The sequence below is a fragment of the Aotus nancymaae genome, unplaced genomic scaffold, assembly GCF_030222135.1.
Source record: "Aotus nancymaae isolate 86718 unplaced genomic scaffold, 86718_ANA_hifiasm-v0.15.2.pri h1tg000057l, whole genome shotgun sequence".
In the NCBI taxonomy this organism is placed as follows: Eukaryota; Metazoa; Chordata; class Mammalia; order Primates; family Aotidae; genus Aotus; species Aotus nancymaae.
The window spans coordinates 41097625-41116238 of record NW_026988471.1 but is presented as its reverse complement, the minus strand read 5'-3'; the positions used below and the strand labels follow the sequence as shown (position 1 = coordinate 41116238).

Below are 18614 nucleotides of genomic sequence, written 5' to 3'. Positions count from 1 at the left end.
AGGCAGGAAGAACAGGCATTTGCTGGCAGCAGGTGCCACAGTGAACCAGCCTGGCGGCTCCTCTGCCCCATGCTCTGGTTGTAGGGTTAGCAAGAGAGGATTTGTGCATAAGCTCCCCTTCAACTCTGTGACACAATTCAGAGTCCAAAGGCTCATCACCTTCTCTTCCGTCAGTCTTAAATTCTTCTACTGGAAGTTTAATCCTTTTCATTCTTATTAACAACAATTATTTTACAGTGCACATAACTGACAGCAGGCAAGCATGGCGGGCAGCTGGCTGCGCGGACTCCAGAGCCGGGAGCACCTGGCTTCACTCACAGCTCAGCCACTCGCTGAGCTGTAAAGTTACGTGGCTTTTCTGTATCTCAAGTTTGTTCATCTGTGAAATGGAGATAATGGAATTTAGTATTGTTGAAAAGATGGACTGAGTTAATACATGTTAAACATGTGAAGTGTTAACTATTTTCATTGAGTAGCATCTAGTCACGAGGCTGTGCTGTATTTTAATCATTGAGCACCTTGGTTTCATTTAAGCCTATTTCTTCATGTTTTTGTCCTTTGAGAAATAGAAGTCGTGCCCTTTCTGTTTTCTACCAGATTCCTGAATTAGTAAGTTATTTATTTTCAAGTTAAGGATGCTTTTTTAAAAATTGCCATTCTATGATCACACTTATTTTTTCACTTTTTTTTTTTTTTTGAGACAGTCTCCCTGTGTGGCCCAGGCTGAAGTGCAGTGGCACAATCTTGGCTCACTGCAACCTCCGCCTCCCAGGTTAAAGTGATTCTCGTACCTCAGCCTCTTGAGTAGCTGGGATTACAGGTGTGCACCACCACGCCCGGCTAATTTATTTATTTTTAGTAGAGACGAGGTTCTACCATGTTGGCCAGGCTGATGTTGAACTCCTGACATCAAGTGATCCACCTGCCTTGGCCTCCCAAAGTGCTAGGATTACAGGCTTGAGCCACCACACCTGGCTATTATCATGCTTTTAAAAATTAAAATAATTGCCTATCAAATATCCAGTGTTCACAATTCTCCAATTGTCTCAATTTTTTCCTACCATTTGAATCAGAATCCAAATGTGATATACAGGGGAGAGGATTTGGGAACAATTATTTGGCCTTTTAAGAGCATACATGGGGCTGGGTGCTGTGGCTAATGCCTGTAATCCTAGCACTTTGAGAGGCCGGGGCAGGCAGATCACCTGAGGTTGGGAGTTCAAGACCAGCCTGGCCAATAAAGTGAAATCCCATCTATACTAAAAATATACAGAAAATAGCTGGGCATGGTGGCACACGCCTGTAATCCAAGCTAACTACTTGGGAGGCTGAGGCAGGAGAATTGGTTGAACCCAGGAGGTGGAGGTTGCAGTGAGCTGAGATCATGCCACTGCACTCCAGCCTGGGCGACAGAGCGAGACTCAGTCTCAAATAAAAAAGAAAAGCATATTATCAGCATCTAGTAATGAATGTCCTGTTTGGATTGGCAGATTCTTTAAAAGTGGTCAGTTCAGTAAGCCGTGGTCTCCTGAGGCCATCATCCATCAACAGACAGTTGATAAATGAACAGGCTGACATTCCCAGGAGATAAACTTTTCTATTTGTTCTTCCTTTTCCTTTGTCTAGGAAATGGCTTATTTTTGATATAGGATCTCCTCTGCTGCCCAGGCTGGAGTGCAGTGGCACCATCTTGGCTCACTGCAACCTCATCTCCTGGGTTCAAATGATTCTCCCACCTCAGCCACCCTAGTAGCCGGGACTACAGATGCGCACCACTACACCTGATTTTTTTTTTTTTTTTTTTTTTGTATTTTTGGTAGAGACGGGGTTTCACCAGGTTGGCCAGGCTGGTCTCGAATTCCTGGGCTCCAGTGATCTGCCTGCCTCAGCCTCCCAAAGTGCTGAGATTACAGGTGTCAGCTCTTCCGCCCAGCTGGAAATGTTTTGTTTCTGTCAGAGCTTTTAAGGCTATTATCCGGATCTGTTAATGAAGGGAAAGTAGAGCTGAAATTCAAGTTTCTTTTGGAAAAGGTGAACCAATCAGCACAAAATGACTAACATTATGTGAGCCCCTGTGAGGAGCGGCCTCTTCTCAAAGAGATGGTCTGTTTTTTGGGAAACATACCTACAGACCGTTGTTTCTGTGGCTGCTGGAGTCTCCAGTTGTGGGCATCTTGGACAAAGGGACTTTTCCAGTGAGGCTGGGTTTCAGTGATGGTGATGCAGATGTGCAGCACTGCTGTGCGGTGGACTTAACCCATGCCCAGACTGAGGACTGAGGCTACCACAGACCCTCTTCTGTTTCCCAGATCTCCTTTCCAAAGTCTGTGAATCTCTACCCTGGTCCTTTCCTTCTTTCTCCCTATGTCTAACAAATGTCTTTTCCTAGTGTAGTGGCAGAAGTACAAATTCTAACATTCTAGAATATGAAGTCTCAGCATGGCCATGATCGAAATGAACATGGGCTGGTTACTACATCATCTCCCAGACTCATTTCCTCATTTGCAGCCACCTCCCTGTGTCTGAGCACCTGGGTGTTGGGGGCATGTTGGGCCCACAGTAGGCGCTCCTCTAGGGGCAGCTCTTGGTCCATATCCTGCACATCTGCTCTTCAGCCTTCTTGGTCCTAAAAACATGTTTTTGTTCTTTATTTATAGCTTTAAGCTGGAAAACTGGTTCCTTCTAGAAGTTACAATAACAACAACACATCAGTGTGCCCCAAATCTAATTCATCATTTCTCCATAGGTAAGTTTTGGACTTTTAAAGAAAAATCACATTGTTTAGTGGGTTTGTTTTGGTGCCCACTAGCCATTGTCTCAGAATCAGTGAAAATGGAACTCCTGCCTCAGGATAGTCTCTCATGGTTAGTATATGTAAGTGGCTGTGAATATTCAGTCACCAGGGACGAGTAAAGCAATAATGAAAACCTCATTTCTGAGGATTATAAAACTGGGGAATGTTTGGAATACTATCATCATCAACCTATTCTTCATAAAGAAAAATTTATAGTAGCCAATTTGTGACTGTGGTTTACAGAAGATCTGTGTTACTAAGCAACATGGGAGAGGTAGGAGAAAGAGAGTGACATGGCCTACTGAGTTCAAGTGCTTCAGCTAGCACTGCGAGGCAGCCCAGTCTGACAGGTAACCAAGATCATTGTGATTATCCAATAGTAAACAAACATTAGAGAAAGTGCTGACATGAAACAAATGAAAACGAAGCCATCCCCATATTCAGTGGGAATATAAATCAGAAGTAATTTCCTCTAACAAACATTATGAGATGGAGTTTGTTACTACTAGAATGATTTTATCCACAGCAGCAGTAGCTCACTGATAAATGATAAATGTCGTCTTCTGAATTGTCATGCCTTCTGGATAGTCATGGATACTAGCAGTATAAATGAACAAACAAACAGTTAAGAGGCACTTAGAGGAAACATTTTGATTTTATTTTTTAAATCTTCAAAATTTTCTGCCATGAGACAGGAATGCATGATAGCAATGGCTCAACATCTTCACATGAAACACTTGGATTCATTTTCATTCACAAGTTTTTCTAAAAACATCTACAATTTCATAACCCCGCCCACTTCCAACCATTATCACAGATTTAACTGACCATTAAACAGTAGTTGCCAGCATTAAATAGCTGGAACGCTTTCTGCGTATTATTAGTAGTGTCTTTTGAAACTACCACCCAAGAGTATCATAATTACAAATCTCATTGTACATGGCAACCCCAAAAGTGACTGATGTCCTCAAACTCCCTGCTGATCACTGAGAGCTGTATTCCCCAGGTACTTAAAGAAATGCTCTTTCTTCTCCAAGAATTGCTTGTTCATCTCAGTATATTATTTCTTGCAGGGAGTGGCAGATGGTGATTTGATAATTTAGTCATCACTGCTAATAGGCAGATATATATGCCTGATATTGGCGTGCTCTGATAACTATGTATGGAACATACTGAAAAAAGATGGGTTGCTTGGAATCTCTCTTCTTTTGAAGAGAACCATTTTGAGGTTTTTTAACAGTTGTAAACAAAAGGAAAGATATACACAGACACCTATACACATAGAGATCTACACTGAGTATTTTCAACGTGGTGCGTATCTTCTTATCTAGAGATACACACAGTGTCTCCACTCACCCCTTCACACACACCCACACCCTTCCATACAGCGTGTGAATATAAATGTTGTAAATGTCCTTGGGAGTTCACTGGAGTTTTAATATTACCAAATGATGATGAAATACCTGATCTGTATTACTCCTGAGAAGGTATTAGAAGGGAATGACAGTTCTGATGCACTTTGGAATGGCACAATCATGTAAACGCCTGCATACTTAAGACTTCTTAACTCATCCGAAGTTTCTAAACATGATTTGACCAAAAAAATAAAAAGTATCAAAACAATGCAGCAAGTTTAAAAATCAAAACAAAACATTTTTATAATCAAAGTATAAACAAATATATAGGAAATATGTATTTGTCAGTAATTACTCTCAAAGTAGGAAACAACATGTACTTAAAACCATAGCTAGCCAACAGAATTTTAAAAAAAACCTTTCCAATGCATAATACTACATGCATTGCCCAAAATAGCAGGATAGCCACATTAGACTTACAAGACTTACAGCAATTCCACCAGAAGAATAATTGCTACATAGCAAGTCTGTTAAGTATGCTGTTGATTTAAAAAAAAAAAAAAAAAAAAAATGCTGTGACTGTTATCCACACTTCAGTAAAAAAGAATTTGCAATTTGCTTAATCTTATCCCTCATATAATTTATATAAAAATTACAATAAACCAATAAATTTCAAGCACCAATTCAATCATCTAAACTTACTTACTATACTTATATTTCAACTATTATTGAGGGAATAAATTACGATGAAGGCTTAGGCTGAAATTAGCCAGGTGATTGTTACAGTTTAGTTTTAAAGGCATGTGTTTTTTTTCCTTCCATTCACTTCAATCTTTTAAACATTTGAGAATGTTTAGGCTAGTAAAGGACTCCTTGGAGGAATCCATTTCTGAGTATTGATGGTTTTAGTATACATTGACAGCTCTTTAACAAACCAATGCTCTCTTAGTTCTAGGATAAAACAGATTTGCGGCCGGGCGCGGTGGCTCAAGCCTGTAATCCCAGCACTTTGGGAGGCCGAGGCGGGTGGATCACGAGGTCAAGAGATCAAGACCATCCTGGTCAACATGGTGAAACCCCGTCTCTACTAAAAATACAAAAATTAGCTGGGCACGGTGGCGCGTGCCTGTAATCCCAGCTACTCAAGAGGCTGAGGCAGGAGAATTGCCTGAACCCAGGAGGCGGAGGTTGCGGTGAGCCGAGATCGCGCCATTGCACTCCAGCCTGGGTAACAAGAGCGAAACTCCGTCTAAAAAAAAAAAAAAAAAAGATTTGCACACAAGAAATTAAGGGACTGTTGCTCATCATGACTTAGAAAGGCAGCACCTCTATAGTAGACTAAGAGCACATCTGGGCATCCACTGGGAGTGTAAGAAGATGGCATCATTTTTAAAGAAGGCAACACCATTGCACTTGGCAAAACTGAAGTTTTTCTTAATTAAAAAGTGTCCATTACACATTTGGGGTGAGAGGATATCTCAATAGGAGTACTTTTTTTTTTTTTCTGGTTTCTTTTGCTGGGAAAAAAAAATAGTAGTACAGTCTGAGCCAGTAGATGATAACAGTGTTGTTTGTGATGCCTCTGGCTGTTCCCGAAGAAAACACATTCAGGTAACAAGGGGGTTGATTCTCCAGATCAATGCCACTGCTGTTTTCTTGTTTCCAGTACTTACATCACACCACTTACACATAGTAACTCGTGAGACATCATTAATGTTTCAGTCTTCTAATATTCAGTTTGGTTAATTTTCAATAAACACCAAACTAAACCTTTAAATTGGCTGTATTTGAGAGACTGAAGATAAGACTACTGAAGAAAACAAATCACATGGAAACCAAAATCTCAATCAACAGTGATTCTCCATCACTGCCCATCCTGTTATCTGAACTTTATCACAAAATCACGTGCAGCTGAAGAAAAAGAGTCGCACTGAAGCCAGGGAGTTAGGACAAAGGTGAAGCATCTTGCTGGTCCTCTGGAAGGGTGGCTTCGTCCTGCTCCTTGCTTATGTCGTTGGATGGCTCTTCATAAAGAGGCTCACCAAGGTCTCCGCTGCCCCCTTCACTCTCCTCCTCGCTGTGGTCTTCACTTGGCTCCACAGTTTGTTCCAGGCTGTTCTCCAGAAGTGTGGGAGAACTGCTTATTCTACTTTCCTCTTCAGCTGTCTCATTTAAGGGCTGAGAAGGAGGTGGTGTGGGAGTATTAGATTGGATGACACTTTCAGTGGAAGAGACGGGGGCTTTGGTTAGAGTAGTATCCGCTACAGTCTCATTCTGAGGCAAAGGTAACTTTTCCACAAGTTTCCACTGAATGATGCTCATGTCTTTTCCACCAGTTGATACCAGGTGACTGTCATTGTGAGTAAAACTGACATTGGTGACATGGCTGCTATGGGCACTGTACTTGTGACTGGGAGCCTATATGAAATAAATCAGACAGGAAAATTAAACTCGTTCTTTACATGCCTGCTTCAGAAGTGGAGGTGACGACATAAGGGGTAACTCAGCTTGTGAAATGGGAAATCCAATGTAAAGTTATCAAATCTCAGGAATAAGGCTAGCAGTATTTCCTTTTATTATCACTTTACATAGGAGAAACAAAACAATAACTGCACATCTCTGTATTTTCATACTATGTTTAAAAAAATAGGTAAAAGTCTGTCTCTTCTAGATGTTGGTAGTACACTTGCCAGAGCTTAGTAACTATTCTTCTGAAATGGTTAGGGGAACACTTACTATGTTGGCAGGATTACAGGAGATTCAGGAAACAGTTCCATTAGTTTTATAACATTGATTATGTGTCCAACATATAAAATATTTTAAAACAGAAGAGATTTTAAATTGCCAACACATCAAAATAAAAAGCAACTGGACAATAAATAAAAAGGAATAACACATCATCAGTTGCCATTTCCATAGCTCACTTCTCCTTAGCCTTAGGAAGCGGGAGAAGACAAGCACTGCCTGGCTGGCTGCTCAAGGATGGCCCTAATCTCCTCTGTACATTGGAATATCATGGGGAGGGATCAGTAACCTACAAATGTTTTCTTGCCACTAATGCAAAGTCATCCCTGGACAGAAGGCCCTACAACATTAGTTTCTATTAAAGTGAGTTTACCTTTGCTTTGGAGCAAGGATACTGAAACAGATGGACTTTACAAAAGTCATCGGCAACAGCTATCACTTTTCTATTGTGGGATCGCACCAGTGCATTGATATCTGTCCCATCAGATCCTTCTGGCCAGACACCTTTGATATGGAAACACAGGGATACAGAAAAATTAGCCTAAGAAGTATAACTGTGATGCTATGTTTATTTTATTTTAGAATCCGATTAGCTTTTATCTGTGTTCAGACTCTTAGCTGCTAACATTTCCTTTACAAATTTTTCAGTGGCTCACATTGTTCTTCAAATGAAGTCCTGTCCAAAATCTAATAAAAAACCAAGATAGCCCCAAAATGGAAAGCTTAAAGACTCAATGGTACTCAACAGTAACCAGCAGGTGGTGCTAATAATTTATTTTACATTCAGCTTCACTGACACCTCAGCAATAAGCCCTTCCTTTTTAAAGTTTCTGGATGGAGTGAATCAGTTACTTGTATAGACAAGGTTCAAAAACAAAGCCATAACACCAAGTCTTCAAGCTGGACTCTATGTTTCCTTTCAGGCAGGCACCTCCAGGAAAACGTCACAGAGATTCTTTCTTATAGAAAGCATAGGCCATCCACTAGTTCAGCATGCTATCCCATAGAATCTTCCTGGAAAGATTACATCCAAAGATAAGACAGGCCAAATTTAATTATTCTGAATCATTATGCGGCACAGAAGAGTTGCCACATATGATCATGCTCAACATAATTTTCACAAACCTCTATTAGGCTAGATTAAAACTATGGAACATTTAAGGGTTGAGATGTTGGCCACTTGTGGTTGAATGTTACTCTAGAGAACAAACATGTTTTTGGTAAATTTCCTAAAAACAGGTTAAAACACTTTAAAATTCGTATCTCTTAATAATTTAATAAATATTGTCTCATTAAAATAGCCACAGAAGCTACCAGCTATGGGTCACTGCTTCATTTTCACCTGGAAGAATGAAATTGTTTATGGGCAGAATTATTTTGTTTTTAATTTCTTCCTGGCCTATTAGGCTACTTGTGTTTAGAACAATCACCTATAATGGATTATTTTCTAATGCACATAGCAATAAAGAATGTTCAGATCTATAATCAGGCTGGGGAACAAAATTTTCAGAAGGCAGAGATGAAAATATTAATTTTTGTGTATTGCTTTAGGTATTGGTGCCACATCCATATCCAGTATTTTAATTACCTGAGCATAACACTTCTTTTTAATTCTTTGCAAATAACGCTTTGTTATTTTAACTCTTCTATCTTCTTAACTCTTCTATTTTCTAACCCTTTCAGAAGGATCCTCCAAATACTGAGGAAGGCTTAGAAAACAGTCATAGAGGTCAGGACATTTCTAGAAATGTCCAAAATGTCAGATTAGGAAGAAGCCCCACATTGTCATCTTGATATAATTCTACTAAAAATGCCTTTGTATTTCAACAAGTGGTGTAGGGACAACTAGATATCCACATGCAAAAGAAGAAGAAGAATACACACTGGCAAGGACATGGAGAAACCGGAACCTTTGTACACTGCTGGTGGGAATGTAAATGGAGTCACTGTGGAAAAGTCTGGCAGTTGCTCAAAAGAATAAACATACAGTTAGCATTTGACCCAGCAATTCTACTCCTAGGTAAATACCCAAGAGAAATGAAAATAAGTCTACACAAAAACCTGCACATGACTGTTCACGGCAGTATTCATAATAGCTGAAAAGTAGAAACAACTCAAGTGTCCATCAACTGACGAATGAATTAACAAAATGTGGTCTATCAATACAATGGGATATTACTCAGCCATACAAAGAGTGAGGTACTGATGCATACCACAACATGGATAAACCTGGAAAACGTTAGCTAAATCAAAAGCTACTCTCAATGGATCACATACTGTATGACTCCCCTTATACAAACTATACAGAACAGGCAAATCAATAAAATAGATTAGTGTCACTGGGGGGCAGGGTAGATAAGAGAGATGGGGTAACTGTTAATGGGTATGGGTTTCTTTGTGGGGTAATGAAAATGTTCTAAAATTAGACCTCAATGGTCACATGACTAAGCATACAAAAATCACTGGATTTTATACTTTATGAGATGGAGTCTTGCTCGGCTGGCCCGGATGGAGTGCAGCGGTGCAGTCTCAGCTCACTGCAACTTTCCCTTCCCAGGTTCAAGTGATTCTCCTGCCTCAGCTTCCCAACTAGCTGGGATTACAGGCGCCTGCCACCACACCCGGCTAATTTTTGTATTTTTAGTAGAGTCAGGATTTCACCATGTTGGCCAGGCTGGTCTCAAACTCCTGACCTCAGGTGATCTGCCCGTCCATTGTCCCAAAGTGCTGGGACTACAGGTGTAAGCGACAGCACCTGGCCTGAATTTTATACTTTAAATAGGTGAATTGTATGGTATGTATCTCAAACTATTTAAAAATGCCTTTACAAATTTAGTGACTTAATTTTCACTTAAAGAAAAATGGGAAGGTAATCTGTACTACTATGTATATTCCTCATCTTTCATATTGAGGACCAAAAGTGCTAGATTCTGCAGAATACAAATCCCATGTTGGTTCAATCCTAACACATTTAATTTCTCTGAGGCCGACAGTAATAATGATAAAACTAAAGAAGACACAGACTATTTTTCATTTATAAATTTAAGCAAGTAAATATTATATATGAAAACCCCCACAAACTACCTCTTTACATCAGGTGTCATGTCCTTACCAAAGACTTGAAATCCTAGCACACAGGTATATGTCGTCCAATCAATGTCCTTACAATCCGATCGATTCCTGATTAATTTGCAGCCATTTGGAATGTCCCCTTTAAATTTAGAAACAGCAAGTATAATCATAGTGCTTGTGTACAAATGTATTTGAAAGTGCATCTTGATTCAAACTAGCCACGTTTACTTGTATTTATAATCCATACACTGAAAAACATTAAGACACATTTAAAAAGGAAAAGAAAGTGTTTACTTTAACAGGGTTTATAAAACTACAAACCATGGAAGTTTTTTTTTCTCTAAAAAGCATAAATGCCCATTCATTATATTCCTCCCTGCCTCCAGTAGTAGTTAAATGAAAAACCAGAGAAGCATCAATCTGAGAGAGTAATTTCTTATTACTACATGTGCCTTCAGTTCTCCACTATTAAATTCATTCATTACTCTTGGAGAAGTGAACCACATTTGAGATTCTCATTACTTTACTTTAGCTCAGTGTAGCATATGCTTTGTCAGGTTAAATGGGTTGACAAGTATTCTCTGCACAATTCAAATTCCATGCAGCCTGTTCATTAGTGCCCTGACAGACACATCTCAGTCCATATACATATATGATCAATCATACTTACAGTACAGTATTTCATAGTCTCCCGAGTTAGACATTATATACTTGTTGTCTGGGGACCAGTCAAGGTGTGTGATGTAGCTGGAATGTCCCTAGAAAATAACAGATAAATTGTTAGAAAGCATTTAGAGTTCTGAATGATAAACAGTTTAACAGCTAGCCAATACTGTTTTCTGAATATACATTTGTTGGAATTCCTAAAGGAAAGGGAGCTGTGTTACACCCTCTAGAACTGAGCAGGCTCACAGCAAGTCCTTAGTTGTTTTTTTAACTCTGTCTTGTTTGGAGCCAAACATGGAGGTATGTGATGATACCAGTGATACATGAAGAATTCTGGCAGGAATTTGAAACTTGTGGGATCTCACCGCAATGGAGACATGAAGCACTTGAAACTTGGGAGAATATTCTGGCTTCTCTATCTAGATACCAGAAACTAGTAGCTACTACCTGTGTTAGACACTTGCAAGAAAGACAGTCTTTTAAACTTGAATCTTAGACACTGAGAAACATATCACACTCTCTGGCCTTATTTTATGTCACTGGTGTACCCATTAGAGTGATTCCATTTTTGAGAATGTAGTGTTGGTCACAAGTTCTGTATAAGGAATAAAGTATTCCTGGGCTACTTCTTAACTATCCATGGTACAACTCAGAAGCTGAGAAATACGGCACCCATATATGGTCTATGGAGGTATCCTAGAAAAACTATCTCCAAAGAATATTCTAGGGGGAAAGTCACCCAGTACTCCGTAAGAACAGTAGTACTCAATATAAGCCAGGCATGGCAACCCACACCTGTAGTCCCAGCTACTCAGGAGACTGAAGCAGAAGAATTGCTTGAACCTGGGAGGCGGAGGTTGCAGTGAGCCAAGTTCACGCCACTGCACTCCAGCCTGGGCAACAGAGCGAGACCCCGTCTCAAAAAAACAAAACAAAAACACGTTTGTTAAGCAGGAAACAATGATCTTTTTCTGCTTAGGTTTTAACAACACTGTGGAATTAAAACAAAAAAAACAACTAAACACTGATTTTTGTTGGCTTCATGTATAAGCATTTAATTATTTCCCATAAACTATTTCAGATAAATTACACAGATCTTAAGGGTCACCAAGGCTGATGAAGACTTGAATTCACTTTTACCTCCTACAGTCTGTGGTGAGACACATTTAATTTCTATTGTGCTTTTTCAATTACTTTTTTTTTTTTTCGGATACAGGGTCTCACTCAGTTGCCCAGGCTGGAGTGCAGTGGTGCTATCACAATTCACTGCAGCCTTGACCTCCCCGGGCTCAGGTCATCTTCCCACTTCTCAGCTTCCTGGATAACTGGGACTACAGGGACATGCCATCACTTCCAGCTAATTTTTGTATTTTCTGCAGAGGCAGGGTTTTACCACATTGCCCAGGCTGGTCTCCAACTCCTGGGCTCAAGTGATCCTCCAGCCTCAGCCTCCCAAAGTGCTGGGACTATGGCATGAGCCACTGTATCTAGCTAATTACTAGCTTTTTGGTCACACGGTTTCATTATTTTTGAGACAGAGTCTCTGTGTGTGGTGGCAAAATCTCAGCTCACTACAACCTCCGCCTCCTGGGTTCAAACAACTCTTACGCCTCAGCCTCCTGAGTAGCTGGGATTATAGGTGTGCACCACCATCCCAGCTATTTTTTTCTCTATTTTTAGTAGAGACAGGGTTTCACTGTGTTGGTCAGGCTGGTCTCGAACTCTTGGCCTCAAGTGATCTGCCCACCTTGGCCTCCCAAAGTGCTGGGATTACTGGTGTAAGCCACCACACCCGGCCTTATTTTATTACATATTCTTTTCTTCCTCTAAGATTTTATTTTATTTTCATTTTTGAGACAGGGTCTCACTCTGTCACCCAGGCTGGTGTGCAGTAGCATGATCTTGGCTCACTGCAACCTCCACCTCCTGGGTTCAAGTGATCCTCCCACGCAGCTGGGACTACTGGCATGTGCCACCGTGCCCCGATAATTTTTCTATTTTTTTTTTGGTAGAGACAGAGTTTCACCACATTAGCCAGGCTGGTCTCGAATTCCGACCTCAAGTGATCCACCAGCCACAGCCTCCCAAAGTGCTGGGATTACACTGTGCCCAGCCAAGATTTTATGTTAATGCAATTTAAGTCAAGAAATTCAAATTCATATGTACCTTAGGGATAGTTTTAAATGACTTACATAAGAACAACGGCTCTATTTTAGTACCCTTTTGAAGTCTACCAATGTGTCCCAAAACCTTTCTGGAGTCATAATCTCCACCATAATGCTGCATGGGAAATACATATCTATCTATCTATCTCTCTCTATATGTATTTTTTTGAGACGGAGTTTCGCTCTTGTTACCCAGGCTGGAGTGCAATGGCGCAATCTCGGCTCACCGCAACCTCCGCCTCCCAGGTTCAAGCAATTCTCCTGCCTCAGCCTCCTGAGTAGCTGGGATTACAGGCACGTGCCACCATGCCCAGCTAATTTTTGTATTTTTAGTAGAGAGTGGGTTTCACCATGTTGACCAGGATGGTCTCAATCTCTTGAGCTCGTGATCTGCCCACCTCAGCCTCTCAAAGTGCTGGGATTACAGGCGTGAGCCACCGCGCCTGGCTGGAAATACATATATTTAAACAAATTTAAATTATATGAATCTGTGAAGTGAAATCACTTTCTGAAATCACTGAAGATTAAGCAGTATATTGGAAAACAGGTTGGGAATCACTTGCTAGGCACACAGGAGACCTACTAACTTAAGAAATCAATTTTCAGAGGCAGTAAGATGCCTCTTGGATATTTTCTGAGTAAGGCAGACTTCATACATCCTTTTCATAGTGCACATAAGCCTGGTGCCTGGCTCTGGTGTCTGGGGAAGCCATGCTTCTGAAATAAAACTTGCTACGTGGATGCAGATTTAACCAGATTGGCCATGGCAAAGTACAGGCCTCTGAAAAATTCACCCTAATGTAATAGTACTTAAAAATAGTATCTGCATTTTTGCGCAAAGCTTTCAATAGCATTAGAAGAACATCAAAAGATGCTTTTCTGTTCTATTAGTCTATCTGCATATTACATATATATACATAATATTCATGTAAATCACATCTGTGTTGGACACAGAATGTTTTCAGAAGGTAAGTCAACATAAAGTATTCTCAAAAAGGACTCCTGAGTAGCGTTAAGTTTCCCAAATTTAGAAAAGATCTTAGGAAAGTTATTAACTCATATTTAGAAAAGAAAGTGAGTATTTTCCGCCTGGCATTGATTCCAATAAACAAGCAAAGGAAAGATGAAATGCAGCTGTTGGGGTCTACATTACCCTCCCTACACACCACCTGAGTGTCCTTGCTCTACCCAACTCACAGGCTAATGCAAAGTATATTCACAGCTTAGAAAAATAGCTTCAAACTTGACTCCATGGGCACAAACACAGAAGCAAATTCTAGTACGTCTCCTCGAAAACAAAGTATTCTAAGCTGGCCCTTTCATTATTGTCATTAAGTAGCCATATGGCGTTACCACAAAAATAATCCCAAGTGACAGAGTGGAAGAATATGGCTATGAAGAAAAAATTCAGAAATAGCTGAGTTAAATCTTTGTCAACTGCATGATGATTATCACCTGAATTAGTGGTTTGCAACTGATTTAAAATTACCTGGGGAGTCAAAAAAACCAAGGTCTTGATTTAGGATCTAACTTTTGTCCATCTAGAGCTATGCTGTTCAGTAGAACTTTCTGCAGTGATAAAAAATATTCTGTATCTGTGCAGTCCAAAGCAGTAGCAACTAGTCCCCTGTGGTTTCTAAGTACCTAAAATGTTGCTGCACTCTCAGGGAACTGAGTTGCATTTAATGTTATGAACAGAAAGTTGTGGTAGAGAAGTCTATTCTTTCTCTACTGATTTGAAATACCCCTTTTATTACTTAGTAAACTTCCACAAAAACATAAATCTGTTTCTGGATGCTTTTCTGTTCCATTAGTCTATCTGCACATTCCCAACCATGATAGTTCTGTGATATGTGGAAAATTTCAGATGAATTAGAACTATTTTATCAATCCCATAAATATGTTGAAAATCTAAATAAGATTGTATAGAATTTAGACACTAGTTTGTAGAAAACATATCTTTATTAGGTTTTTTTTTTTAAAATCTAGAAACATGCTGTGTTTCTAGATATAGGCACGTCTGTAATCCCAGTACTTTGGGAGGCCAAGGCAGGCGGATCACGAGGTCAGGAGATTGAGACCATCCTGGCCAATATGGTGAAACCCTGTCTCTACTAAAAATACAAAAATTAGCTGGGCGTGGTGGCACGTGCCTGTAATCCCAGCTACTCGGACAGCTGAGGCAGGAGAATCGCTTGAACCACAAAGTCGGAAGTTGCAGTGACCCGAGACCACACCACTGCACTCCAGCCTGATGACAGAGTGAGACTGTCTCAAAAAAAAAAAAAACATGCTATGTCTAAATCTTTCAGATTTTAGTTATGTCTTTCAGCAGTGTTTTGCACAGCTTCCTGTGCCTTTGTTGCTATTTTTATTCTCAAAGCATCCAGTTTTTGTTGCTGTTGTGAATGCATTTTTTCCCCATGACATTTTTGATATGCTTTTGTTGGTTTGAGGAGTGGTCTTTACCTAGTGACTAGCGTATAGTCTGCTAGTTGCCTCTCCAATGCACATTATCCCTTTTCTGTTCAGTGCCCAGCTAAAACACTGTATTTCCCAGCACTTTTGAAGCTAGGGGTAGAAGTCATTGTGTGGGTCTTCTAGGAAAACTCTGAGAACTGACTTAGTGGAAGGAGTGCCCTTTTGTCCCTTGCTCTATTGGAATTAGGATGTGATGGCTGGAGTTCCAGTAGCATGTTTTGATGTTGAGAATGGAAGAAACATATTAGTAAGATGGCTTAGAAAGAAAGGATCCCAAGTTCATGATGGCCTCTTTTAAATGAGACCATATTCCTAATGTGTTCAAGTGAATAGGTACTACACATAATTCTTAACTGTTACAGCAATACTGAATTCTATTACCTTACTGAAATTCTGCATTAATTTCAGGATTTCTTTTCTTGGTGATTTCTAGGTAGATAGTTATAACTAAGTGTTTATTCTTTTTTTTCTCTTTTTGATGTGTATTTCCAATTAACGAAATCCTGGCAAAAAGCAAATTATTTTTACCAGCACTTCTTGCCTACTCGAACAGATTTTGTCATGCTTTTCAGAGTGTCACTGCAACTTCAATATACTATGTCTCCTGGGCTAAGATCTTTGAGTAAACCAGTGTTAAAAGGTACACAGGAATTTGAGTCAAGCAAAAAGCCATTATGTTGACACTCAGGTACATAATAAAATAACCATAATTCCACTGAAAATTGAATAGAAACTTTTTTTTTTTTTTGAGGTGAGTCTCATTCTGTCACTCAGGCTGTAGTGCAATGGCACAATCTCGGCTCAATGCAACCTCCACCTCCTGGGTTCAAGCGATTCTTCTGCCTCAACCTCATGAGTAGCTGGGATTACAGCTACCATGTCTGGCTTTTTTTTTTTGTATTTTTAGTAGAGACAGAGTTTCATCATGTTGGTCAGGCTGGTCTCAAACTCCTGACCTTGAGATCTGCCTGCTTTGGGCTCCTAAAGTGCTGAGATTACAGGTGTGAGCCACTGAGCCCAGCTGAATAGATACTTTAGGTCAATTAGGACACTTAAAATCTTTCAAGGAAAATACACAACGCTTATAATTGTAAAATTATTTTTGAACTTTAATAGATTACTGTTAAATGCTGAAAAATAGCTGTAGGTACAACGCAGGCTCATTTGGTCATGGAAAATAATGCTGCCAATAATACCTAATATTTACAGAGTAACTTGCATATATCATCACAGCTAAATCTCATAGCAACCTTAATGAGGATGTCCACTTAGTAGGTGAGAAGGTTAGGATGCATAGACAAAGGAACTTTTCTGAAGCTACGTAACAAATAATTGTTGTAGCCAGGGTTCAAAACTAGGTCAGATGATTCTGGAGCAAATTAAGCACAGCATTTAAAAAAAAAAAAAAATGCAGACAGGGTCTTTGTTAGTTGCCCAGGCTGGTCTCGAACTCCTGGCATCTCAAAGTGCTGAGATTACATGTGTTGAGTCACCTCACCTGGCTTAAGCATAGCATTTAAGTCATGCTTGTTTTTTACTCATTAAGAGTTAGAATGTTTACTTGTACTGCACCTATTTTTGTGCTGTTTCTGGTGACAGAGACTATGCAACATTAAAAGTAAATGCAAGCATTAGAAATGGGAGAGAAAAAGGAAGTGACAGGGTATGTGAAAAAAGATGAAGCCAAAGTGCTCTTGTCTGGGCTCTTCTTGCACATGTTGAGGTTTTTCAGGTTTCTAAGGTTTGATCAGACATCAAATTTTCACCTCAGTCTTCATCATCCTTGGAGACTAGTTTACTCATATGTTTATACTGTGAGGTAACTGAATTCATCAAGATTAGCTTGATCACAGAGGTTAGAACACAAAACAAAGGATAAGTGACAAAGGAGCTTTTGGTACGGTTGCCTTACTTTCCTATTCATCAAATAAAGGTGGCAACTAGATACTGGTCTCTTCTATCCTTTATAAATAAGAAAAATGATTCTAAATATAAATTGTATAGTCCTTTTGTGATCAGACTTAATATTTTAAAAGAACACACAGAAGAGGGAATACAGGATAAATCTCCAAATTTTCAGTTTATCTGAAGTTTTTTGAAATGCCAAAATTTTAAGCACATCAACTTCAGAAAGATTGTAAAAGGTATTTGGTGACAGTAGAAAATGGAAATAAGTTTTAATGACTGCAAGAGTAAAGAGGCAGGAGAATTGCTTCAGCTCAGGAGGTCGAGGCACTGCACTCCAGCCTAGGTGACAGAGTAAGACCCTGTCTCAATAAATGAAAATGAAACAAACCAAAAAAAAAAAACAAAAGGAAAGAAAGAAAACAAAATTTAAAAAAAAAAGGAAAAATTTGGGGCCTGGTAGGGTAAACTTCAGTGATCTGAAAATTTCTTTGGTGGAATATCTAATTTAATCATGTATACTATTCCATATGACAAACATTAAGTTGACAAATTAAAAGACAGATTTAAATAAATAATAATGATTCATTATCGGCAAGGCAAACAAAAATATTTTGGACAAATCCTAACTCTAAGTTGCTTGTAGACTAGTTTACAAATGGACTGGTTTTAATATATGCTATAAAATATGCAAAAAGGCAAATAAGTCTGCTTCTTCAAATAATACATGGCCTAGTTGTTGCTTATATATGGTAAGCAAAATAAATTTCAGACCCATACTGAAGTTTATTTTGCTTATTATAATATGTATATGCTTCTAAAAATTCTTTTATTTCACTAAAATGAATTGATTTATGATAAAGACTGCTAAATAATCTGTGCCACTAATTCATCACGATTTGCTAATCCTAATTTCTAAACATATATACAAAGAAACGCATCTTCTATAAAAATAGTCGTTAACATTTACTGAATACTTATTATGTGCCAAGCACTAGCATAAGTACTTTATATACTTTATATACATTAACTTGTTTTAGTCCTATGAAGTAGAAACTACTTTTACAGGTATCTTCATTTTATAGATATGAAAACCAAAGAAGAGTTTACATAACTCACCCAAGGTCACATTAGCTTCTAAGTGGTGGAGCAAGAATTCGAATCAAAGGTAGTCTGGCCAAGAGTCTGTGCTCTTAGCTACCATACTACACTGCCTACCTTTCTCTTCTTGACCTCAGCTGGACTGTACTTCTTGAGGTCAAAGGAATACATGTTGTACATATTATTGGTGCCTGGGCCATTTCTTTCGCTACGGGGATAGCTGCCATACAGTCAGTATTTGGCATGCTTACAGAAATTTAATCCAATTTACATCCTATAATTATAACCCAATCAAGGCAGAAGTGGGCAACAGATTACAGGAAACACCCT

At 39.3% G+C, this 18614-nt stretch overlaps 1 protein-coding gene and 1 long non-coding RNA gene across 7 annotated transcripts in view; one reads left to right on the top strand and one right to left on the bottom strand.

The window, feature by feature from the left end:
- The window catches only part of LOC105716082 (uncharacterized), a 60231-nt gene that overhangs the window by 22992 nt on the left and 18625 nt on the right, over nucleotides 1-18614 (top strand). For both annotated transcript variants that reach the window (XR_010337925.1, XR_001107184.2), the window contains one exon: nucleotides 2658-2746. This is a non-coding gene — a long non-coding RNA (uncharacterized LOC105716082). The remainder of the gene's footprint in view (nucleotides 1-2657; nucleotides 2747-18614) is intronic.
- EML4 (EMAP like 4) overlaps nucleotides 3431-18614 on the bottom strand; it is a 157382-nt gene continuing 142198 nt past the window's right edge. For 4 of the 5 annotated variants that reach the window (XM_064364024.1, XM_064364026.1, XM_064364027.1 and 1 more), the window contains 4 exons: nucleotides 10637-10724; nucleotides 10007-10105; nucleotides 7268-7398; nucleotides 3431-6567 (listed from right to left, as the gene is read on the bottom strand). In XM_064364024.1, coding sequence (XP_064220094.1) covers nucleotides 6094-6567; nucleotides 7268-7398; nucleotides 10007-10105; nucleotides 10637-10724 — 792 coding nt within the window. In that variant the 3' untranslated portion in view covers nucleotides 3431-6093. Of the gene's footprint in view, nucleotides 6568-7267; nucleotides 7399-10006; nucleotides 10215-10636; nucleotides 10725-18614 lie in introns of those variants that run through there. The other variant, XM_064364028.1, reaches the window with a different exon arrangement.